This window comes from Mustelus asterias, chromosome 26 (genome assembly GCF_964213995.1).
Source record: "Mustelus asterias chromosome 26, sMusAst1.hap1.1, whole genome shotgun sequence".
In the NCBI taxonomy this organism is placed as follows: Eukaryota; Metazoa; Chordata; class Chondrichthyes; order Carcharhiniformes; family Triakidae; genus Mustelus; species Mustelus asterias.
Genome location: NC_135826.1, coordinates 17,234,743 through 17,261,306, shown reverse-complemented (window position 1 = coordinate 17,261,306; position 26,564 = coordinate 17,234,743). Strand labels below are relative to the sequence as shown.

Here is a 26,564-nt window from a genome sequence, read left to right as displayed (position 1 = left end):
AGCAGCTTAGTTCAAATTGGAATGAATACATTGTAATGTGAAAAGGATGAATGTTGTTTTACTGAAACAGGACCAAATGCCTCCAGTGACTATCGCTTTTACTTAGAATTGCATATTTCATCGGAATTCTGGTGCAGAACCAGGCCAAGTAGTCTGTGCCGGTGATGTTTATGCTCCACACATGGCATGGTGGCACAGTGGTTAGCATTGCTGCCTCACAGCGCCAGGGACCCAGGTTCAATTCTGGCCCCGGGTCGCTGTCTGTGTGGAGTTTGCACGTTCTTCCCGTGTCTGCATGGGTTTCCTCCGGTTTCCTCCCACAGTCCAAAGATGTGCAGGTTAGGTGGATTGGCCATGCTAAATTGCCCCTCAGCATCAGGGAATTGGATGGGTAGATACATGGGGTTATGGGGATAGGGCCAGGGTGGGATTGTGGTCAGTGCAGACTCGATGGGCTGAATGGCCTCCTTCTGCACTGCAGGGATTCTATGATTCACACAGGCCTCCTCTCACCCTACTTCGACCCAACTTCCATCAACAACTTGTGTTTGTATGGTACCATAAACATAGTAAAAGCACCCAAGTTGGATTCTCAAGAGCAATTATCAAACAAAGTTTTGACACTACCACAAGGCAGATGACCAAAGCTTGGTCAAAGCTGTGGGTTCAAGGAGCATTCTAAAGGTGGAGAGAGAGGCGCAGAGTTTTATGGAAGGAATTCCAGACTTGTGGCCTTGGAGCTGAAGGCATGGCTGCCAGTGCTGGAGCAAAGGAAATTTGGGATGATCAAGAGGCCAGAAATAGAGGAGTGCAGCTGTCTCAGTGGGTTTTATGACAGGAGGAGATTACCGAGATAGGAAGGGACAAAGTCACAGATGGATTTGAAGACATTGATGGGTTGCTGGACTGGGAATCAATGTAAGTGGGTGAGAATGGGAGTGATGGGATGAATGGGCAAATTAGTATACAGACACAGACTTGGCCGAGACCCAGATAGCTACCAGGAAAGAGGATGGACTCGGTGGCTAGTGAGCAAAGTTTGTGGGAGGGACTGAAGTTTGGCTTCAGGTATTGAGTGAGAGGAACTTTCTGCTCACCCTCGACTGGATGTCAACAAGTAATCGGGCAGTTTCGAGGCAGTGGAGACGGTGCTGGTGAGGTAAAGCTGGGGGTCATCAGCATACATTTGCAGCCTGACATGTTTTCGATATCTCTGTGAGGCGGCATGCAGACGAGAAGTTGGAGGGAGCAAGGGTACATCCTTGGGGAACACACCATAGGTAATGTTGCAGGAGCAAGAAGAGAAACCATTGCAATTGATTCCCTGGTTATGACCAAATGGATAAAGATGGAACCAGGAGAATTTAATCTCACCCAGCTGGACAGAAGGTTGCAGACATGTCAGGAAAGAGGAGGAGGAATAGTTTACCTCTGTCAAAGTCAAATAGGATGTTGTGACTTTAATAAGAGCCAATAAGGTACTGTGGCAAGAACAGAAATCTGTGTGGAGGGATTCAAAATTCAGTGTCCTTTAGCGTAGTGGCACAGTGGTTAACACTGCTGCTTCACAGCACCAGGGACCCAGGTTTGATTCCCAGCTTGGGACACTGTCTGTGCGGTATCTGCATGTTCTCCCCGTGTCTGCATGGGTTTCCTCCGGGTGCTCCGGTTTCCTCCCACAGTCTGAAAGACGTGCTGGTTAGGTGCATTAACCATGCTAAATTCTCCCTCAGTGTACCCGAACAGGCACTGGAGTGTGACGACTAGGGAATTTCCACAGTCCTTCATTGCAGTATTAATGTAATCCTACTTGTGACAAAAATAAACTTGAACTTGAGCATTAACTTTCTGTTCCTTTCTCGTGTTAATCTAACTTCCTTCTAAATGCATCTGTACTATTCACTTCAATTACTCTGGATTGACAAGTTCCGCATTCTTGCCAATCTTTGGGTAAATAAATTTCTCCTGAATTCCCGACTGAATTTATTGGTGGCTATTATATAAATGACCCAAGTTTTCTTTTCCTGCTGCCACCCCCCCCACCCCCGCAACAGGTTGAAACATCTTGTCATGTACCTTATCAAATTCCATCATAATTTTAAAGGCCTCCATTAGGTTACCACTTAGTGTTTTAGGAAAGAGCCCAGTCTATTCAGCCTTTCCTGTTCATTAACACCCTCTCAGTTCTCATATCATCCACCTGATTTTTTTTGTACCTTGTCCGGTGCTTCCATATTTTTTATGACATGGGGACTTGAGCTCAGTGTAGTCTAGACAAGCTTGTACTCAGTGTAGTCTAGACAAGCTGAACATAACTTCTGCTTTTCAATTCATCTTGCGTTCTCTGCTCGAAGGCAGATCCTCATTTCGTATCATCTCAGTACCCTGCTGATAACTCAACTCCCTCCGGCTTCCAGTCCTGAGTAACTCTCATAAGGAGGGCGATTGCAACAAGAAAGCTGCTGGAGAAGGTTTACATTAACCCAAGCTTGCCGCTACACAAGGACCTTACCAATCCACCTGCTGCTCACATCCCATCCCATTAGTCTGTATGGCTAAGACCACCGTGCCAAGGAGTAACCGCAGAGACCCTGTGGCAGCAGGAATGGAACCAACAAGCCACCATTAAAAACCACTTCCTTATCCCACAGCCCACCTGCCACATCAACATTGGGCAAGCCTCAACCATATCTACACTGGCCAAGGCTTTGTGCCACAAATTGGCACAAGTTGCAGGGAAGCCAGACTGCAGTAGTGGTGCATCCCAATCAATGAATGGCCACATTGAAGACAGTCCCTGACAAAATTCAGTGGAGGCTCAGTGAGCTCCATTTAGTTACTGCTGAAGTAATTGCCTGGCTTAATGATTATTGCACACACTTTAAAAAAACACAGATCCTTGATGATTATTTGCTGAACTGCAGCAAGAGTGTTGTATTTTGAGCAGTTTTGACAGATCTCCATATTCTTCTAACCAAAATTAATTTGTCAATCACATGACCATTCTGTAATCTATTAGTATCCTGTATTTTTGTGCATTCTTCCACAGTACTAGCCTGTGCCCCCACATCCTGGCAACAGCCCATTTGGGTGTAATCTGCAAATGTTGAAATTGTATTTCTGATCCAGAGTTCAAATTGTTTATGGAAATTGAACGTTGTGAGCAGCCGTGCTGGAAGCACCAACCCTTTGCACCATTTCTGACCCTTCCTCTATAAGGGTTAATGAATTCCCTTTATCTTGCTGTGCAAGAATGAGAGGGAAGTGAAATATAAGGGAAAAACGTTTTGATTCACTCAAACATGGAGGTACCTTTATCTGTGTGGTGTTGAGGTTTATGACTTTGTGTGATTGCAACAGTTAGAGTTATCTTGCACCTTGTACCCTGACTCCTGAGAGCAATCTGCATGGTGGCTGGCACAACCTCAACTTATCCGAGTATTGTCTGACTCGAGTCAATTTGTGCCAGTTGGCAAGTGTAAGTAATATTGTTACTGTATTTCGTGGTCCAGAATGGATGCTTGATCCTTTGGTTTAGTGTAGCTAATGCAGTGCGAATCTATTGGGTAAGTGAGGTCATCTCTGCTGGCACCTGCCAATAGACTGTCATTCTAAGCATGCCAGTAGTGATGACCTCTGTTAGGTTGACAGACATTGATGACCTCTGTCTGGTTGGCACACATTGGCTGCAGTAATATTGGCTAAAGTCAATTCTGCATTTGCTGTTGGAGCAAAAATCATCTTGCAGTGGTTCAATAAAATTCCATGGATAAAACAATGGTTTTGTAGTGCAGAGCAATGGATCACATTAGCTGATCAGGTGTTGTCACAATACAGTGCTTATGCTGCTGGATTCCCAACATGCAGCCTCATCACAAAGACTTACCAGCCTAATTTGTAAACTGTTCAATGGTAATATTGACAGGGGACCACGTGGGGTGTGGACGATGGAGGAACAAGGCCTGGAACCTAAGTTTGACACCACTTTCGAGGAAGCCAGGCCTTCCAAGACACATATGGCACTAGTGGCACTACAGAGAGTTGGCTTGGTGAAGTACGTGGTCAGCCAGAATGTGGATGGGCTTCATGTACGGTCAGGTTTTCCCAGGTAGGTCTTTGCGCTGTTCTTTGTTTCTACAAGCAGTTTAACTGTGTTTTTCAGATTTGTAACTCTTCAGAAAGAGGCATGAGATGCATGCCGGAATTTTAATAGCAGTAGAAATCAGGAAGGGTATCTCAAAAGCAGGAGAGAGGCTAAGGTTGGAATAAAGAAGGCTAAGAGAGAAGCATGAGGAAAGGATGACAGGTGCTAAAACCAACAGTAAAATGTTCTTCATACATATTACTGGTAAAAGTGGAGGATGGAGTGGGGCCCATAAGGGATAAGCTGGATAAACTGCTGACTGAGGTGGAGGGTGTAGTAGAGGTACTACATGATTACTTTGCTTCTGTCTTCACCAAATTACAAGATGGTGAAGGTGGCCCGATTGAAAATGTGGGTGTTGACCGCCTGAGCAGCATAGTGATAGCTAAAGAAGAGGTGCTGAAAAGGCTGGTGGCTCTTCTATTTTTGTAGACAGCCATGTCTTTCATTGTGAGAACAAAATAAAATGAAAGATGTAACTTGATGGAAGACTAGTCCCATCTGAGGAGAAAATAATTAAATTTCACTACCTCTGAGAGAATCTGCCAAACACCTCACTAAAGAGATTGTCCTTTAAAAGCCATGTTCCCATTTCAGAAGAAGGGAAATCCCTTGGGTATGAATTCACTCAGGTTTGAGGCCACACTGCTGGAAATATCATTTCTAGTTGTTTGAGATGACATTTGAATCTTGTATGATAATGAGCAATGACTTTTTTACTGAAAGCCTTTGCAGATTTGATCTGACAATAGAGAGGATGTTTTTGTTCGGCATATTGCCTCATCAGTTATCGAATGCCTTTCCGAGAAGCTGCTGTATTTTTAATGTAATTATTTGCAGCACCCTGAGTTATCTTGTTGTCAGACTGGAATTAAGTTATCGCAGAACATTGTAGAAAATGTCTGTAAAATGTTTTAATCTGTGAGTGAAGAAAAAATCGATTGAACCGAAGTTCTGGCTTAAATCTTGAACTTTGTTTACTGTCCTAATATCATGTCATGGTGAGAGGTACATTACTGAACCTGTCTGGTTTTCAATTGGATTGTTTAGACTGAGAGTGGAGATCTGGTGTCCTAGAATATAGAATCCTACAGTGCAGATGGAGGCCATCAATCCCGTCAAGTCTGCACCAACCACAATTCCACCCAGGCCCTATCCCCATAACCCCATGCATTTACTATAGCTAGTACCCCTAACACTAAGGGTCAATTTAGAATAGCCCATCCACCTAACCCGCACATCTTTGGACTGTGGGAGGAAATGGGAGCACCGGAGGAAACCCACGCAGACACTGGGAGAACGTGCAAACTCCACACAGACAGTGGCCCAAGCCGGGAATTGAACCCGGGTCCCTGGCGTCGTGAGGCAGCAGTGCTAACCACTATGCCACCGTGCCGCCCCTATTTGTCCTGTTCAAATTTGCAATGCGATCGGTTATCTGTGTGGCTTGCATTCTTTTAAAGGCTGGTGAAACATTTTTTATTAACCAGCAGTGCAGCACTTTCTATCTGGTTTAATTTTAAAGAGAACTTTGTTGCTGGTGGAGAAGATGTGCTGAAATCAGTCTCTCCCTCAGAGAGCTACTCTGTTAGATGTCCGCTTTAATGTGGAGTTGCTGCAGTGATGTGAGCTACCTGTCTACATCAGTGGAGCTCCATTCGCTAATCTGCAAGTTGGCATACAAACAGTGATAGACAGGAGAAGGGCCACTGGGCCACCCAGCCTGTCCCATACCACTGCAACATCCTGTGCAGCACAATATATCCTTCCCACCCCACCTAAAGCCCATCCAATCGAGACAGTATTTGTTTGGCAGTATAATACAGAACTTGAGCACTGCTGAAAAAAAGAGGGGTTTTTTTTTGGCAGTATAATACAGAACTTGAGCACTGCTGAAAAAAAGAGGGGTTTTTTTGACGAAGCTTTTGATCTGGCTCTGATGAGTGTAAGATAAAAAGCACCTTCTGTTTTCCAGCACTAATCCAGGGGAGGTGAAAAACCAAATAAAAACCCAGGCTAATGAGAGAGAAAAAAACCTGGAAAGTTTCTCTGATCGCATTAACTGATCAAAGCTGGTCCAGCAGGTAACTCTGACCCGGATTAATGTTATTCCATAAAACAGAGGAGCAGAATGAGGCCACTCGGCCCATCGAGTCTGCTCCTCCATTCAATCATGGCTGATTTTTTTTTCATCCCCATTCTCCTGCCTTTTCCCCATAACCCCTGACCCCCTTATTAATCAAGAACCTATCTATGTGTTAAAGACACTCAATGAACTGGCCTCCACAACCTTCTGCAGCAAAGAGTTCCACAGATTCACCACTCTCTGGCTGAAGAAATTCCTCCTCATCTCTGTTTTAAATGATCGTCCCTTTAGCCTGAGGTTGTGCCCTCTGGTTCTAGTTTTTCCTACTAGTGAAAACATCCTCTCCACATCCATTCTATCCAGGCCTCGCAGTATCCAGTAAGTTTCACTAAGATCCCCCTTATCCTTCTAAACTCCGAGTACAGACCCAGAGTCCTCAACCGTTCCTCATACGACAAGCTCTTCATTCCAGGGATCATTCTTGTGAACCTCCTCTGGACCCTATCCAAGGCCAGCATATCGTTCCTTAGATATGGGGCCCAAAACTGCTCACAATACTCCAAATGGGGTCTGACCAGAGCCTTATACAGCCTCAGAAGTACATCCTTGCTCTTGTATTCTAGCCCTCTCAACATGAATGCTAACATTGCATTTGCCTTCCTAACTGCCGACTGAACCTGCACGTTAACTTTAAGAGAATCTTGAACAATGACTTCCAAGTCCCTTTGTGTTTCTGATTTCCTAAGCATGTCTCCATTTATGCCTCCATTCGATGCAAAGTGATTTCTGCCCTTTACAGGCATCTCACGAACATTGCTACTTGCTTGCTGTTTGAGTTTAAAAAATACTTTTGCCATCAGCAGACTTGTTGAATAAAGATAGCTTTATTTTGCAGTGAAATATGAATTTTGTATGGAATAGTTGAGCTGAACAGTATCAGTCAGGCAGATAATGCCTTTAAGCTATTGAAAAAGTTCAGAATGCCAGGGATTGATTGTTCTTCCATCATCTGTTTATCACGGAATTGGCACAGTGCAGAAGGAGGCCATTTGGCCCATCGTGCCTGCACCAGCTCTCCAAATGAGCATTATGACTTAGTGCCGTTTCCCTGTACTCCTGCACATTATTTCTACTCAAATGATGATCTAATACCCTCTTGAATGCCTCGATTGAAACCTGTCTCCTCCACACTTCCAAGCAGTGCATTCCAGACCTGAACAACTGTGTGAAAATGTTTTTTTCTAGTATCACATTTGCTTTCTTTGCAAAGCATTTTAGATCTGTGCCTTCTCATTCTTGATCCTTTTCCGAGTAGGGACCTATTCTGTCCAGCAGCTTTGAGTCATAGAGTCATATAGCACAGAAGCAGGCCCTTTGGCCCTCCATGTCTATGCCAATCAAATACCAATCTATACTGATCCCATTTACTAGCACTTGGACCACAGCCTACGATGTTAGCCTACTATGCTTTGGGATTTAAGTGCTTGTCCACATGCTTTTTAAATGTTGAGAGTACCTGCCTCCACCACGCTTTCAGGCAGTGCGTTCCATAATTCCACTACCCTCTGGGTGAAAATTACTTTCCTCAGATCCTCTCTAAACCACTAACTCCTCACCTTAAACCTATGCCCTCTGGTCTGAGACACCAATGCCATGGGGAAAAGATTCTTACGATTTACCCATCTGTGCCTCTCATAATTTTGTATACCTCTATTCAGTGTGCCCTCAGCCTTCTCTGCTCGGGGAAAACAAACCCAGCCTATCCAGTCTCTCCTCATAACTAAAACTTTCCATCCCAGGCAACATCCTGGTGAATTTCCTCTCCACCTTCTCCAGTGCAATTACATCCTCCAATAGTGTTGACGACCTGAACTGCACACAATATTCCCATCTGTGGCCTAACAAATGTTTTATAAGGTTGTACCAAGGCCTCCCCGCTCCTATATTCTGTGCCCTGGCTAATGAAGACAAACATTCCATATGCCTTCTTCACCACCCTATCTACCTGTGCTGCCACTTTCATAGAAGTATGGACTTGTACACCAAGGTCCCTTTGTTCCTCAATATTCCCCAGGGACCTTCTGTTCATTGTCAATATCAATGTCTGAGCAGGAGGTCTATTAAACTTCCCAAAATGTATCACCTCATACTTATCAGGGTTAAATTGCATCTGTCATTGCTCTGCACAACTTACCAGCTGATCAATATCAGTGTGTAGCCTTAGACTATCTTCCTCACTATCAACAACGGCACCGATTTTGAACATGTCGATCAAATCTCCTCTTAGCCACCTTCTCTTCAAGAAGAGCAGTTCCAACGGCTCCAATCTATCCTCTTGACTGCTCTAATTCGTGTTTTATATAAAATCAGCATAAACTCCATGCTCTTGTACTCTAAGCCCAGAATACCATATGCTTTATTAACAGCACTCTGCACCTGTCCTGTCACCTTCAATGATCTCTGCACATATACATCCGAGTCCCTCTGCTCCTGCGTCCCCTTAAGAATTTTACCCCTTATTTTATATTGCCTCTCCACATTCTTGCTAACAAAATACATCACCTCACACTTCTCCACATTGAACTCCATCAGCCACATGTCTGCACACTCTACCAGTTTGTCTCTTCTTTTGAGGCTCTACACTGTTCTCTTCACAGTTTACAAAGCTGCCAAGTTTTATGTCAAACTTTGAAGCAGTCCCCTGCACACCAAGATCAATATCACTGATATACATCAGAACGTGTTGCAAGTTGCAAAAGGCAAAATTAGCTTCCTTGTTGATTTTAATCACCATCTATTTGAATGAATACTTTGATAGGCAGAGGTAAGGTGAGAGTTAGCACTGCTGCCTCACAGCACCAGGGACCCGGGTTCGATTCCCGGCTTGGGTCACTGTCTGTGTGGAGTCTGCATGTTCTCCCCGTGTCTGTGTGGGTTTCCTCTGGGTGCTCCCGGTTTCCTATCACAGTCTGAAAGACGTGCTAGTTAGGTGCATTGGCCATGCTAAATTCTCCCTCAGTGTACCCAAACAGGCGCCGGAGTGTGGCGACTAGGGGATTTTCACAGTAACTTCATTGCAGTGTTAATGTAAGCCTACTTGTGACACTAATAAATAAACATAAAGGTGGCCTTCAGTCTTAAAAACATACCAATTCAGTTACAGTGTTCGACAGAAGTGAAATGTGGTGATAATTGAAATCGGAAAGCAGCTCATGTTTGGCTGAAGCCCCAGCCACTCCTGCCTCATCCTGAGTTCAGGTAACATTAGATAGCCGAATAACCGTAGCAATAAGGAGAGATCAGACCAGATTGATTTCATGACATACTACGTTATGGAAGGACAATTCTTCCGACCTTCCATGATGTTGGGAGACGGAATCGAGAGCTAAGGAGAATATGCCAGGTGAGGAAGTGATTTAGTAAAGATTCTTCGGAAGGTAGGAAAATGGAGCACATTTTTAAGACTGATTAACAAAAGGAGAAAACACAATAAACAGAAAGACATAAAATAGAGAGGTCTTGTGAAAAGAAGACTGCAATGCCGGAGAACCAAATTAAAACGAGAAACTTTGGAAATATGAGGTAAATCCACTGGCATCTTTTAAAAGGCAGAGTAGGTCAGATAGCAAGCATTCACCAGAAGTGGAGAATGGAATCAAAGCAAACCCTTCAATAATACGGAATTGTACTAAACAGAGAAAGAAGAATAAAGATAGCCATTCACCTTGCTGAAGCTTGGAAAGCGGTGAAAAAAGTCATTAGTGATCACCTTCAGAAGGATCAAAGGGACATAAAGATGCAACAGCAAATAAAGAATAGCTCTGCCAAACAGTGCAAGTCTTGGAATGCAAAAAGCTTGGGTAGGAACAGCATGCAAGAGAAAATGGATCTGCACTCTGGCTCAGGCCACTCACTAGGGTGCACTTTTGCCACTCTCTGGATTCAATGGACTCAACGTGATGCATTCTCTCTTCCTTTCCTGCTCCTCTTCCTTTTGTGCAGTTCAGTTAATGTGCTTACTTATCTCCCAGTTTTTACTTCTTACCTGAAGCATTAACTCTTGTTGTTTTCACTCCTGCTGATCCCTGCTGTGTATGCCCAGCACATTGTTCCTATTATTTTCCTGCTGGCAGTCACATTTTGCCCGCAGCGGTTGTTGCTAAGAACAAGCTAACTTACTGTCAATCTTTGACTAAATTGACTGAAAATCAGATCCGGCAATTTGCAGAGCTGCATTTGGTGAAAATTGCCGCAATCAAACAAGTTTCAAACTTGTGAACCTCAAATATAGAATCAAAATTGTTTGAAATCAGGAGAAAATAATGCTTTCTGAAGTTGTTTAAGACATGCAAGATCAGTGCAACGTGAGATTAAAATGTTGGTGTAATTACTGGCTGTGGAGGGCAGCCTGAAACTCTAATATATAATAATGACCATTCTCCATTTACATTGCTCCCTCTCAGATCAACTTCAAAGATAGGTAGGGAAGTAAGTTGTGAAGCGAACACGAGAAGACAACAAAGAAACATGGGTTAAGTGTCCTGGCAATTGTCTGGCAAATGGAGTATAGTGTGGATAATGGTGAAATTGACCATTTTGTCAGCAAGAATAAAAAAGAAGCATATCATTTAAGTGTGGAGAGATTGCAGAACTTTGAGATCGAGAGATCTGACTGTCCCAGTGCTTGAATCACAAAAAGTTGGTATGCAGCAAGTAATTATGAAAGCTGACAGGATGATATCGTTTATTGCAAGGGGAATTGAAAATAAAAATGTTTCAATTATACAGGACACTGGTGAGATCAAATCTGGAGTACTATGTACAGTATTGTGCTCCTTATTTAAGGAAGGATTCAGATGCATTAGAAGCAGTTCAGAGAAGATTCACTAAAGTAACACCAGGAATGAGGTGTTATCTTATGAGGAATGATTGGACAGGATAGGCTTGTACTCGCTGGAGTTTAAAAGAGTAAGAGGAAACTTGATTGAAATGTACAAGATCTTGAGAGGTGTTGACAAAGTTGATGTGGAAAGGATCTTTTCTCTTGTGGGAGAATCTAGAACTAGTGGACACTGTTTAAAAATGAGGGGTCGCTCATTTAAGAGATGAGATAAATCTGGTGGAGTCTTTGGAACCCTAACCCCCTCAAGGCAGTGGAAGCGGGAAAAGAGCTGATGTTTTGAGTCCAGATGACCCTTTATCAAAGCACTCTTTGACAAAGGGTCATCTGGTCTCGAAACGTCAACTATTTTCTCTCCTTACAGATGTTGCCAGACCTGCTGAGATTTTCCAGCGTTTTCTCTTCCAGAGACTTTGAATATTTTAAGGCAGAGGTAGATAGATTCTTGATGAACAAGCGGTTGATATGTTATTGGGGGGGTGGGTGGGAGTTTGCAATCAGCTCAGCTATGATATTGTTGAATGGCTGATTGCTGACGGAGTGGCTTATTCCTCATTTGTATATTTGTATCTCTCATTTTCCAAACTTCGCCTTCTAATGAAAAATAGCGTCATAAATTCAATCTGACCCAGGGCTTGCATGATGTCTGTGCACATTCTTGGTTTGTGCTTCCTGAGACACATGGCATAAAGCATGTTTGACACCACATAATCACTTTAAGAGGAGAAAGACGGGGGAATTGGCAATTAATCAGAAAGCGAGAGGTTTAAGGCAGAAACTTGAATTAGACAACAATAAAAAAAAAACAAGGAACATTTGAGAAGTTCATCTTTGCTATACAGCCAAATCCTTTTTGGAAGCACCTTGCCAGTTGTGCCATGGAGTGGGCAAATAGAAACATAAAATGGTTCCTGCAGAGAAGAGAGCCTGGTTCTTTGCGAAGGGAGTTCAGCGAGTCTCACTACTCTGTCCTTTCCCCAAAATCCTACAATTTGTTGCCTTCGAGTGCTAAGCCAGTTTAATTTTGAAAGCCCCAGTTATACCTGTCTCTTCTACACTCAAGCAGTGCATTTCAGACCCTAACCACTCACTGCGTAACACTTTTTCTTGTATGTCACTCTTTGGTTCTTTTGTCGATCATCTTGAATCAGTGTCTCCAATTCTTCAACCTTTTGAATGGGAACAGTCTCTCTCTCTACTCACTCTAGACCCTTTAGGATTTTGAACTGTCAAATTCTGCCAAGCTGCCTTACCATTGGTTGCGTTAGAGGCCGATTAAAGTAACACTTGGGCTGCATGAGAAGAGATTGCAAGTGTGAAAAATCTGACAGAAAATCAAAATGCATCAGAGTGGGCAAACTGTATTTGTGAACAACACTAGGCCAGGACAAGGTTGGAGAAGGGTACTGCTCCTGTTGGTGTATTTACTAGGCAGTATAGTGGAGCACTTATTGGTAGAATCCCATTAATTTTCCACACACAGATTTTCAGTATCTCCATCTCTGCTTTCTCACTCTTAATATTTACTCATTGGTCTGTGAGATGCCTTGACATGAATATTTTTGCAAATTCTGTAGAGTCTGAAAGCAGAGCTGACGAGAGAAATAATGACTTTTGAATGAAAATCTACTGTTTTACAAAGGCAAGTATTATGGAGCTAATCAAGAGCACTGGTTGGGAACAGATTTAAAACCAGTTTCATAGTTGGCAGTCTTCAGTGACTGGGTGGATTTATTGAACATTGGTATCTTCTGATAAAACCCAAGTCCAATTGGAAATATTTTAGCCAGAATGAAGTTGGTAAGTGTTGGTGCAGACAGAGCACAAATTGTACTTCATCCCAAACGTTAACTTGTTACTTCACTTATATCCAAGCTCTGAAAGTCATAACTGAAATGTGGTGACCTACATTGTAGTCTTCTTGATTGCAGGAAGTGATGTTTCTGTGGTAGCTTGGTGCTAAAATTTGTGACTGGTGGCCGGTTTGGAATAGAAATATTGTGTTAATGGCAGTAGGATTTTGATTTGATTGATTATTGTCTCACGTATGAGTATACAGTGAAAAGTATTATTTCTTGACGCTATACAGATGAAGCATAACGTAAATAGAGAAGGATAGGAGAGAGTGCAGAAAGTAGTGTTACTGTCATAGCTAGGATGTAGAGAAAGATCAACTTAATATGAGGTAGGTCCTTTAAGAAGTCTGGTGGTAGCAGGGAAGAAGCTGTTCTTGAGTTGGTTGGTACGTGACCTCAGATTTTTGTATCTTTTTCCCGATGAACGAAGGTGGAAGAGAGAATGTCCAGGGTGCGTGGGGTCCTTGATTATGCTGGCTGCTTTTCCGAGGCAGCGGGGAGTGTAGACAGTCAATGGATGGGAGGCTGGTTTGCATGATGGACTATTTATTATATTCTCAAAATGTAGGTGACACTAGCAAGGACAATATTGCTTTTGCCTGCAATGGGACTATAAATAATTGAATTACTGTTGTATAGGACAGACTGGATAGACTAGTACATCTTTTCCTATCCTGTTCATATATTTGTGTATCCCAAAAGGCCTTTAGTGACCACCTGGACTTTGGAAAGCAGTAATTTTTGAACAGAGGCTTGGGCTTTAAAGTGTGCAATAGGTTTGTTAGAAAATGGGTCAGAAAATCATTTTCAGAACATATCTACTCCTCTTTGAAAATAGAAATTACCAAACACACAATGCTTCACCGTTAGTTCTTAGTACGGCTGTAATGCATTAGCTTTTGCTTATTCCCCTATAGACACTTCTGCCTTTATCTTCGTGAGATCAGAAGGTTTTAGCTGAAGCAAGACAATCTAAGATGTACTTTCCACCCCACTTTGAACTTCAGCCAGCAACATGTGTATTTCTTGCACTTTCAACAAGCTGTCACCTATCCAAAAGATCTAAAACATGATGCTTTCAGGCTTTTATTCCTTGAAGTGAAAAGCTAGGATGTAGCGGAACAAGTTTATAAGGCGTTGGCCCACTCCATTGCTTTCTTTGGAACAGAAAAGGCTGAAGGGTGATTTAGTTGTTGTGAACCTAGAGAGAGTATGGACAGGAAGGAAGGCAGAAACATCAATAACCAGGAGGCAGAGATTTAAAGTAATTGGTGCAAGGCACTGGTGGTCAACCTGTGGCCCAGGGCCACATGCAGTCTGGGTTCTGAGTGCAACCTATGAGACATTTTGTTGATTATTGCCCATGCACAGATAGAAAATAAAGTTTATTTATTAGTCACAAGTAGGCTTACATTAATACTGCAATGAAGTTACTGTGAAAATCCCCTAGTCGCCACACTCCGGCACCTGTTCAGGTACACTGAGGGAGAATTTAGCGTGGCCAATGCACCTAACCAGCATGTCTTTCGGACTGTGAGAGGGAAACGGGAGGAAACCCACGTGGAGAACATGCAGACTCTGCACAGACAGTGACCCAAGTTGGGAATTGAACCCAGGTCCCTGGCGCTGTGAGGCAGCAGTGCTAGCCACTGTGCCACCGTGTCGTCCCAATTTCCACATTCTACTTATTTCTATTCGCATAGATTTTTCCTGTCGGTAACACTGAAGTAATTTGCATGTAAAATAAGGGCAAGTGAAGTGAGGTACACGCTGGTTGCTCACAACATTAACTGAGAGGTGTACGCTCCCTCTATGTCCAACTTGTAAATATTTATTTTGCTTTTACTATTTGAACTTGATAATTCTAGTAATATGTGAATGATTAAGCATTTTCTATAACTCGTTATGAGGTCTTTGGCATGTATTAAATGTATTTAATCTTATTCATGGAACCATGGTTAGTTACCAAGCCTGATTTCAATCGTGCGGCCCACTGAGATGAAGGTAGGCCACTCATAGGTTGCCCATCACTGATATAAGAACAAGGAGTAAGTTGAGAAGGATTGTGGAAATGGGAATCTGGAACTCTCTGCCTGAAGGGGTGTAGGTAGAAATCCTCATCACTCTTAAAAAGTACTTGGGTTACTGCGCCTCAAGTGCAAATCTAAGACACTATGGACCAAGATTTGGAACTTTGAATTTATTAATTAACACTAACATGATGACTGAATGATCTCCTGTGCCATAAATTTCTATGATTCTGAGTTGATAAACTGCATATAGTTGACAGAAAATGTTCCAAAAGCACTTTCTCCTGAACTCAATAGAAAGCACAGTTTGTGTAATAGCTCCCAGTTACAGAACCACTTGGAAAAAGTTGTAAAATACTTTGAACTAAACAAATATGGATAAAGCTACAATAAAGACAAGTAAAAGAAGAAACTAAGGTATTTTGGGTACCTTACACAACCTTAGGTTGTCACAAAACATTTCTCGACCAGAAGTACTTCTGAAGTGTTGTTACTATTATAGGGATGCAAGTCCTACTTTAGGAAGGCCAGTGGGAACAACATCAAAGGTAACCATGCTCAGAATTAAAATATTAGCATATGAATAGCAGAAGATGCTGGGAATGCTCAGTAGGTCGGGTGTTAACGGTGGAGAGAGAGGCAGAGTTAACATTTCAGGTTATGACCTTTTATTAAAATGAAGATGTTAGAAATGAAGAGTTTTTAAGCGAATGCAGAGGCAGGATAACAGCAGGTTCAGAGTGGGTGTAAGAAGGGAAAAAATATGGACAGTCTGAGAGAACAGAAATTATTAAATGACAAAGAGAATGATGGAGAAGGTAATAGAAAAAGGAAAGAAACAAAAGATGTGTTCAGATGTGGCATACATATTGAAGAATCCCCAAGAGAAAATGGGCAGTGGTTAAAATTTAGCTAGTTATTAATTTACAAAAATTATCCTAGGATCTACACTCACAACAGAAATTTCAATCTGCTAATGTCAAAATGTATGAAGAGAGCAGCATCTTGCTTTCAGCATTCACATCTTCAATAGTTTTGGGATCTAACACTATCAGTTCTGCTTTTGCATTATGTAATAAAAGTAGTCAAAATCATAAATAATATTTAAAACCAAGTAACTAAAGTTTTGTCCTAACCAGCATTTAGCACCCATCAGTCGTTGCCGTCTAAAATGGACCACCTTGAACTACTGCACTGCTGAATCCCATAGAATCGCCACAGTGCAGAAGGAGCCATTCAGCCCATCAGGTCTACACTGACTCGTATCTTACCCAGGACACCTCCCCCATCCTATCCCTGTAACCCCGTGCATTTACCATGGCTAATCCACCTAACCTACACATCATTGGACACTAGGGCGCATTTTAGCATGGCCAATCCACCTAACCTTCATATCTTTAGACTGTGGGAGGAAACCGGAGCCCCCCCAGGGAAAATACACACAAACATGGGAAGAATGTGCAAACTCCACGCAGTCACCCAAGGCCAGAATTGAACCTGGGTCCCTGTGAGGCAGCAGTGCTAACCACTGTGTCACCCTAATTCCTCCAAAAGTGCAGGGGTTCCTCAGGTTAGTCCCAGGTCCAACCATCTTCAGCTCTTTCATCAACGACTTTTCTTCCATCAGAAGGTCAGAATAAGGATGTTTGCTGATAACTGTTCATGAGTCTTCAGATATTGAAGCAGTCCATGTCCAAATGCAGCATGACCTGGACAATATTCAAGCTTGGGTAACAAGTGGCAAGTAATATTCATGCCAGGCAATGGCATTCTCCAACAGGAGAAATTCTGATTCTCGCCCCTTTACTTTCAATGACATTACCTTCACTGAATTCCCCACTATCAACATCCGAGGGGTAACCATTGACCAGAAACTGAACTGGACTAGCCATATAAATGTTGTGGCTACAAAAGCAGGTACGAGACTAGGAATCCAGTGGTGAGTAACTCACCACCTCAATCCCCAAAGCCTGTCCACCATCTCCAAGGCAGGAGTGTGATGGAATACTGTCCACTTGCCTGGATGAGTGCCGCCCCAAAAACACTGAAGAAGCTTAACACCATCCAGGACAAAGCAACGCATTTGATTGGTACCTCTTCCACAAACATTCAATTCCTCCACCACAGATGAACAGTGGCAGTTGTGTGTGCCATCTACAAAATGCACTGCAGAAACTCACCAAGTTTCCTTCTGAAGTACCTCCCAAACCCATGACCAGTACCATCTAGGAAAAGGACAGCAGATACCTGGGAATGCCACCACCTGAAGATTCCCTCCACGTTACTCACCATCCTGATTTTGAAATATATCACTGTTCCTTCATTGTCACTGAGTCAAAATCCTGGACTCCTTCCCTAAATGCACAGTGGGTGTACTTGCACCTAAGGGGCTGCAGCAGTTCAAGAAGGCAGCTCACCACCATCTTCTCGAGGGCAACTAGGGATGGGCAATAAATGCTGGCCTAGCCAGTGATGCCCACGTCCTGTAAAATGAATTTTAAAAACATTTTTTTCTTCTTGTCTTCTGGAAACTAAAGTTAGTATTTTAAATATTTATCTTGCCATGTCGAGGGTAAATCAATAAGATAATGAGTTACTTGCCTATTGAAGGAATATTTACAAGGCTGTATTTTGTTATCCATTGGCTAGTTTGTGGGAGATGATTTGGTTGAAGTGGCATCAGTAGCAGCTCCATCAAGGGATATACACAGTGCATCTTACATAGAGTCATAGAGGTTTACAGCATGGAAACAGGCCCTTCTGCCCAACTTGTCCTTGCCGCCCACAAAGCTTAATTATTCACCAAATGTCCGGATTTGGACAATTTGGCTACACCAGAGAACCCTGTTTACATTTGAAATTGCAGCCTGGAGTGTGCCTTTACTTTGAACATTGTTACAATTGTACAGTTTTTAAGATGATTATGTTTTAGGACAATATATTTTGGTTTATAGAATTGTAAAGCTACAGCTCTGAAATATAAGGTAAAAGAAGGGAGTTATATGATCTGCTCTGGAGACGGGGTGATTTGATTGTTAGAGATCAAAGGAGGCATGGCTACAGTGCCTGACTATGTCATGAGTATACCTTGAGCCTCCCAAAGGTGTTACAGGTATCAAGTTATAAAGAGTGGTGCTGTAAAATACCTATATACTTCTAAAATGAAAGGGAATTGGTATAAAAGAAAACTAATTAGCATTTCTATTTGGCTACAAGGTTAATGTTACTCATGTTGCCATGGGGAAGTGAGTAAAGGAAGCCATTTTTGAGATCAGGTTGCAGGCTTCCCAGTAAAGCAGGTAGATGCGCACGGTCAGATTAAGGACTGCGTTTGCACCAATTTAGAAGTGGCTGAAAGAGTTATCTAGCTTGGAATAGGAAGAAGAGATCTACAGTGAAGTGAAAGACAGTTCCTTTTCCAGTTACCCAGCAGGAAAAGAAAAAAGGAAGCAAGACATTGGAAGATCAGAATAATGTTTGACTTGTTCCTGGAGGATGAGGCACCCACTTAATGGACAATGTATCGTTTAACCTTAGTGGAAGATTTTCATTCATGCTAAAAATTAAATGGGAGTTTGAAGTACAAGTTTGTTTATAAAAAAGTGTTTTTGGTCACTAATGCTTTTCTTTTAATCACTTAGTAAAAGTTTTAAACCATGGAATCTTGACATTTATTCAGCTGTCAATTGGAAGTTCAAATTTCTCTTTAAAAGTCATCAGTCTCTCTGGATGTAATAGCAAAATCTTCAGCTTTGCTTATTAATGGGAATGGATCTTTGATGGTGCAGAGTATGATGGTGGTGCCTTTTATCAAAGGCTGCCAAGCAATATTTTCATTATTGAAGCCAGAATGAATGCAGAAGTAACTGACATCCTGCACAGTTCCTATTGGTTTCAGCCCATCACATGGTTCAATTTTCATACCAGCCGTAGGATCTTTAATCATTTCTGACCCGAGGCATTTGAGGCAGGATCATTGGAACTAATCTCTTCAAACAAATGGTTTTTGAAATTCTGATCGACACTTCACACAAATTGTCATCACCTGATGGTTCCATGCCTAATTTAAGGCAGTGACAGTTATATAAAAGTTCTTTCAATTGTGGGTTTCAAAGAGAGATATTTTGATTGACTACGCATGTTGCATGATCATTGAAGATAGCACAATGTTGGTAAGGCCACTGCAGTACCATGGGAGGGGGGAGTGTTGAGGTATGAGCGCTTCCATCTTGATTCCAATGTGATGGGAAAGCAAGACAAAACATGAGGGCACATTTAATGATTTCAGGGCATTCCGCAGCACTTCACTGGCTTTTGGTGATAATCCTCACTTGCCCTTCTTTACAAGTGCTGACCAAGAATTTTTTTTTGCTCTGTCATATCACCTTATTATAGAAAGGATATTATTAAACTAGAAAGAGTGCAGAAAAGATTTACTAGGATGCTACCGGGACTTGATGGATTGAGTTATAAGGAGAGGCTGAATAGACTGGGACTTTTTTCTCTGGAGCGTAGGAGGCTGAGGGGTGACCTTATAGAGGTCTATAAAATAATGAGGGACATAGACAAGGTAGATAGTCAATATCTTTTCCCAAAGGTAGGGGAGTCTAAAACTAGAGGGCATAGGTTTAAGGTGAGAGGGGAGAGATACATAAGTGTCCAGAGGGGCAATTTTTTCACACACAGGGTGGTGAGTGTCTGGAACAAGCTGCCAGAGGTAGTAGTAGAGGTGGGTACAATTTTATCTTTTAAAAAGCATTTAGATAGTTACATGGGTACGATGGGTATAGAGGGATATGGGCCAAATGCGGGTAATTGGGATTAGCTTAGGGGTTTTTAAAAAAAAGGGCAGCGTGGACAAGTTGGGCCGAAGGGCCTGTTTCCATGCTGTAAACCTCTATGACTCTATAGAATGCAGTTGTTACTGGCAAAGCCAGCAGTTATTCTCCTCTCTAATTGTCCTTGAACTGAGTGGCTTGCGAGGCCATTTCAAAGACTGCCACCCCTACCTGGCCAGGCACTCCCTAGCCAAGTCCTGAACCCCTCCATCCCCCTCCCAATGCAATACTTCCACCGCAAATCCTTTCGAACTTACCTCCTTCATTTAGTGCTGTAAAAATTGGTGTTTCTTTCCTCTGGACTCCACACTGATGTAGCCAGGGACATGTTTCATTGCTCTTGTCTCAACCAGCCTGAGTAGGGAAGGTCAGGCGAGGCAGGGGTTGGATGAAGTAGGGATCGAAGGAGACTTTTGTGGGGCATAAAGATTTACATAGACCAGGTGGGCCAAATGGCCTGTTTGAGTTTTAAATTCTGTGTAGCTATACTGGCCACATGTGGATTTTGATGTTTTCATTCCGTTTTCTTTCCACAGAGACAAGCTGTCAGAGCTCCATGGCAACATGTTTGTGGAAGAATGCACCAAATGTGGCAAGTAAGTTCTCTCCATTTCCAGAACCTCGCATTCCTGGGTTTAATATTTTTGGAAGCTGCAGTAACAGCTGGATAGATCTCAGTTCACTCGGGGACCTGTATATCATGCCCCCAATTTTGTAATGTCTTTTTCAGCAATTTGGCCTTCCATATTCAGAGCTAAAGTATCTGCAGTATTGGCTACTCTTCACACCTGGTGCTGTTTCCTCTGGGGTCCACCAAAGATCTGTCCCCAATAAAAACAGAAAATTCTGGATAAACCCAGTCGGCATCTGTGGAGAGAGAAACAAAGTTAATGATTTGATCCCTATGGCTCTTCTGCAGAACATAGAGAAAGATCTGTCCCTGATACCTTGCTCCTCTTCTTTGTGCTTCTCCTTGCCCGCACCATCAGCAAACATGAAGTTATCTTCCCCATTTACAGTAAAGACTCCCAGTTTGCCTTCTCCCACCTCTTCAATCCCCCCACTGCCTCTGTTTTCTAATCTGTTTATCCGACATCCAGTCTTCAGTGAGCCCGAGTTAAACATTTTGAATACCAAAACCATTTCTTCAGCCCCCAGCACAAATGCTGCTCCCTCATCACTGATTCCATCTCATTTCCAACCCCCAGCCACTGTCTCAGGCCATTCACAGTCTCCACCACGAGCTATGTTGCTGTGACTCCACTTCCTCTTCATCACAAAGACAGCTACTTCCTCAATCTGTCAACCACTCAGACAGGTTAGAGGCGTTATATAAATTCAAGTGGTTAGCTTTGGTAATAGCCAAACCATACTTGCTCCAATATTTACTGGACTAGCAAACACACAAACCACACCTGTGTATAGGCTGCACTATTAATCCGATTGCTCAGCTGTGGAACAAAATTATTAATGCTCATATAGGCCATGCTCTCAAACTACGCTTTATGCACAACTTCAATTGGTTGCAAAAGGAAGGTCCCATTCTGTCTGATGAAAAGGAGTTTTTCTCGTTTTTAATTTCCCTGCCCCTGCCAATTTGGTGACCACTTATATTTCGCAGGGCAGCAAAGAAGCTATATTATTGTATCTGTCCTTCCATATGCATTTCTACCTCGACCCCATCCACCCCTGCCAACCTTCCTACCCACTCCTACACACAGAGAGGGTAGAAAAAATTGAATCTTCTGGCTTGAGAATGCAAATTTTGACCTTCTTGGGTGGGATTCTGGCCCGCTGAAGTTTGAGTAATTGCAAGTCAATCTTTGTGCATTTAATAATTTTTATTGGAGTTTGTGTGCATTGTAGCGGCTTTTTCTATCCTTCATGCTCCATAACATTTCCCATTTTAGCTGTGTACTGTGAAATTAAACTATTCTGTGCAATGAATACAACTTAAGGCTGTGGTGGCTTTTGTCATGATGTAGTGTGAAATTCCTGCAGAATGCAGGAACAGGGGAGACTGTGAGGAAAATTGGTGGTGAATGGGAAAGCTTGAATGCTCAGCTACAGTGTCTGTTTCCTTTGTGCCTTCAAAAGGTGGAAGGCTTTTCATATTTTGATTATAGCAATATCTATGTTTTTATAGCCAGTTGCTGCTATTATTTTAAAATAATCACTTCACCCTGTTATAAATTGTTGAGGTCGGTTTAGCTCAGTTGGCTGGACGGCTGGTTCGTGCTGCAGAGTGACGCCACGCCAACAGTTCAATTCCCGTACCAGCTGAGATTATTCATGATTATTCCTTGCTTCATCAGGGACCAAGGCAACTTTATCTTTTACCTTTCACATTTTATGAATTGTTTAATGCAAGCACACAGCTCCTTTTAATGAGTTATAACATTAGGCTCATGGTTCCTGAGCAGTGTAGCTTTACATTGCTTTCTGCTTCCTGCCATATCTTTGATAACTGCATGATGTACGCTATAGTAGGTGATATTATACATCTTGGTTTGCTTGGCCAGAGTAAAGTAGATGCATGGTTATGAAATGCTGCCTTTAATGTTATTGAGGGCATAGCATTAAAAGCTGTAGTTGTTTAAAGATGTTTAACCTTTAAACATTAAAGATGTTTAATTTCTGTGACATTCATTAAGCTTAAGTCTGTCTTCGATAGGATTAATACATCAATCAAATTAAAGATGCATTAGTGTAACATGGGATGCCTTGTCTTTGTATATTTCATATTGGCCTGTCTTTGTGTTTGCGTTTTATTTTGACATGTATGTTAGCTGTGAAGTACAGACATGAATCAAGTTAATGCATGTTAAATTGTTCATAAAAACATAATGAACGTTGAACTCTGCAAGGGAATTTAATCAAGTTTACTGTTCCACCATTGATCTTGGCTCTGACCTGTTTCCACAATAAGTCTGTTCACAGAGGTTTCACTCATCTTTCCACAAACAAGTGTCACTATGAAAACACCTTTTACCGAGTTATGGGAGATAAGGATAATTGTTATTGTTCAAGCATCTTTTTTGTTTTACAGACATAGGTCTCCAGCAATTTTCGTAAGCAAACTGAGTCTCTTACCAGAATCTGCCTGTTTGCTGTTATACAGCAACAACTTGCATTTATATAGGCTTGTTAACACAGTAAAATATCCCAATGTCTTTCATAGAAACAGTGAGTTGTGTAAAGAGTAATTGGGGCAGATGACCAAACATTCGAGCAAAGTTAACGGCAATTCTTAAAGTAAAAGAGAGAGAGGTATTGAGGACAATAAATGTGGGGAGGGAATTCCAGAGTGTGGGGCCCAGGGGACTGAAAGCACAACCCCCCAGTGTTCGGATGAAGTGAGCAGGAAATGTATAAGAGATTTAAATTAGAGAAACACAGTTGGGATAGGGATGTTGTAAGTTCGGAGAAGGTTATAGAAATGATAAAACGAAAGGCATTGAGTATATTTTTTATATTTCTGTAAGTGACCAAATAGGTGACGAACGTAACTAACTTGAAGTCAGCTAATTGACCCGCATGCTGGGAGCATTCATTCAGTTCCTGCATTCACTGTGCTTTAACACTGCTGTGTGTCCTCAGCAACTCAGCACCTTGTTCTATTTCCATTATCTGATGGTTTCTGTATCCTTGTGAGCTAGAAATTGCACACATTTGTGCACTGCATCTAAGCATTGTTTATTCCAGTCAGTTAATTCTGATGATATAGTTAGCACCCACTGTTTAGAGGAAAACAGTTACCTATTGCAGTTAAGCTGATCTGAAGACAGGGTTACACTTCAAAAACCACAGAAACCTAAAAATCAATCACTGATGGCCCCAGTTGCACAGGAGGAACCTTGGAACAGGGCCAGGTCAATCAGCCCCTCGAGCCCACTCCACCATTCAATAAGATCACAGCTGTTCCAATTGTAACCTCCCACCTATCACTGATGACCTTTCACCCCCTTGTTTATCAAGATTCTAACTATCTCTACCTTGAAACCACTTCCACTGACCTTAGAGAAGTGTTTCAAAGACTCATTACCCTCCGAGAGAAAACAATTCTTCCCATTTCTGTTTGAAATGACAATCCCTTATTTTTAAACTAGATTCTTGTTCTAGATTCTCCCATAAGAGGAAAGATCCTCTCTACATCTACTCTGTCAAGACCGTCTGTCAGGTTATTGAAGATTTCAATCAAGTCACTTCTTGCACTTTAAAACTCTAGTGGATACAAACCTAGTCTGTCCAAAATTTCCTCATAAGCCAACATTCCTGACTGGTAAACTTTCTCTGTACTGCTAACACCTGTACATAATTCCTTAAATAAGGTGACCAATACTGTACACAGTACTCCAGATGTGGTCTCAACCAGTGTCCTATACAATTGAAACCTCCCTACTTTTAAATTCAGTTTCCCTCGCAATCAATCATAACATTCTATTACTTTGCCTTATTACCTGCTGTACCTGCATGCTAATCTTTTGCAATTCATACACGAGGACCCTAGATCCCTCTGTATCTCAGAGCATTTAGAGACGCAAGGACTGATTAGGGACAGTCAGCATGGCTTTGTGAGTGGAAAATCATGTCTCACAAATTTTATTGAGTTTTTTGAAGGGATAACCAAGAAGGTAGATGAGGGCAGTGCATTTGATGTTGTCTACATGGACGTTAGCAAGGCCTTTGACAAGGTACTGCATGGTAGGTTGTTGCATAAGGTTAAATCTCATGGGATCCAGGGTGAGGTAGCTAATTGGATACAAAATTGGCTTGATGACAGAAGGTGGTTGTGGAGGGTTGTTTTTCAAACTGGAGGCCTGTGATCAGCGGTGTGCCTCAGGGATCAGTTCTGGGTCCACTGTTGTTTGTCATTTATATTAATGATTTGGGTGAAAATATAGGAGGCATGGTTAGTAAGTTTGCAGATGACGCCAAGATTGGTGGCTTAGTGGACAGTGAAGAGAGTTATCTCGGATTGCAACGGGATCTTGGACCAGTGGGCTGATGAGTGGCAGATGGAGTTTAATTTAGATAAATGCGAGGTGATGCATTTTGGTGGATTGAACCAGGGCAGGACTTACTCAGTTAATGATACGGTGTTGGGGAGAGTTACAGAACAAAGAGATCTAGGGGTACATGTTTATAGCTCCTTGAAAGTGGAGTCACAGGTGGACAGAGTGGTGAAGAAGGTATTCAGCATGCTTGGTTTCATTGGTCAGAACATTGAATTCAGGAGTTTGGATGTCTTGTTGAAGTTGTACAAGACATTGGTAAGGCCACACTTGGAATACTGTATACAGTTCCGGTCACCCTATAATAGAAAGGATATTATTAAACTAGAAAGAGTGCAGAAAAGATTTACTAGGATGCTACCAGGACTTGATGGTTTGAGTTATAAGGAGAGGCTGGATAGACTGGTACGTTTCTCTCTGGAGCGTAGGAGGCTGAGGGGTGATCTTACAGAGGTCTATAAAATAATGAGGGGCACAGATCAGCTCGATAGTCAATATCTTTTCCCAAAGGTAGGGGAGTCTAAAACTAGAGGGCATAGGTTTAAGGTGAGAGGGGAGAGATACAAAAGTGTCCAATGGGGCAATTTTGTTCACACAGAGGGTGGTGAGTGTCTGGAACAAGTTGCCAGAGGTAGTAGTAGAGGCGAGTACAATTTTGTCTTTTAAAAAGCATTTAGACAGTTACATGGGTAAGATGGGTATAGAGGGATATGGGCCAAATGCGGGCAATTGGGACTAGCTCCAGGGTTTAAAAAAAAGGGTGGCATGGACAAGTTGGGCCGAAGGGCCTGTTTCCATGCTGTAAACCTCTGACTCTATGATCTCAGCAATCTCACTATTAAGATAACATTTTTTTTGTACTTCCTTACAAAATGGACCATTTTACATTTTTCGGCACTACTCAGTTTGCCAGGTGTTTGCACATGCACATAACCTATCTATATACCTTTGCAGCCTCTTTGTTCTCTTCACAACTTAATTCCCTACTTTTGTGTCATCAGTAAATTTAGCAACCATACCTTCAGTGCTTTCATCCAAGTCATTTATATAAATTGTAAAATGTTTAGGCCCTGGCACTGATCCCTGTAGCCATCACTTGTTCTATCCTGCCAACCAAAAAATGACCCATTTATGCCAACTCTGTTCCCTGTTAACTAGCCAACCTTCTATCCATGCCATTATTACCACCTACATCATGGGAAAACTTTTATTTTCCACAATAATCTTTGATGTAGCACCTTATCAAATGCCATCTGGAAATTTAAGTCGTCAACTCCTGTCACGAATTTGTTTACCCACGTGAATGTGCATCTACAACAAATCGCAGGTCGCAGCCCCAAAATTTCACTCATCCATAATTTAGGCTCTCATGTTAAAATGTTAGACTCGCACCTTTCCCATGTAGAAAGTGCGGACGGCACATGCACAGTTCACCCCTTGTGATTTCACCCTTTGAGATTTCACAGGAACAGAACCTCTTCAGTTGACTGGACATTACGTCCACTGGTCCCCCTTTATCTACTGCACATGTGATTTCTTCAAAGAACTCCAGTACACTGGTTAAACATGATTTCCCTTTCACAAAACCATGTTGACTTTTAAGTGCCCTGCCATAACATCTTTAATAGTTTTTAACAGATCATGTCTGATCTGTATCGTTAGTCCATTTTATCTGTCTTGGTTCCATATTCTTAA

At 42.2% G+C, this 26,564-nt stretch overlaps 1 protein-coding gene across 2 annotated transcripts in view; it reads left to right on the top strand.

The window, feature by feature from the left end:
• Positions 1-26,564, top strand: part of sirt6 (sirtuin 6) — a 53,253-nt gene that overhangs the window by 12,099 nt on the left and 14,590 nt on the right. The window contains exons 3-4 of one of the 2 annotated variants that reach the window (XM_078198214.1): positions 3,926-4,108; positions 20,391-20,450. In XM_078198214.1, coding sequence (XP_078054340.1) covers positions 3,926-4,108; positions 20,391-20,450 — 243 coding nt within the window. The remainder of the gene's footprint in view (positions 1-3,925; positions 4,109-20,390; positions 20,451-26,564) is intronic. The other variant, XM_078198215.1, reaches the window with a different exon arrangement.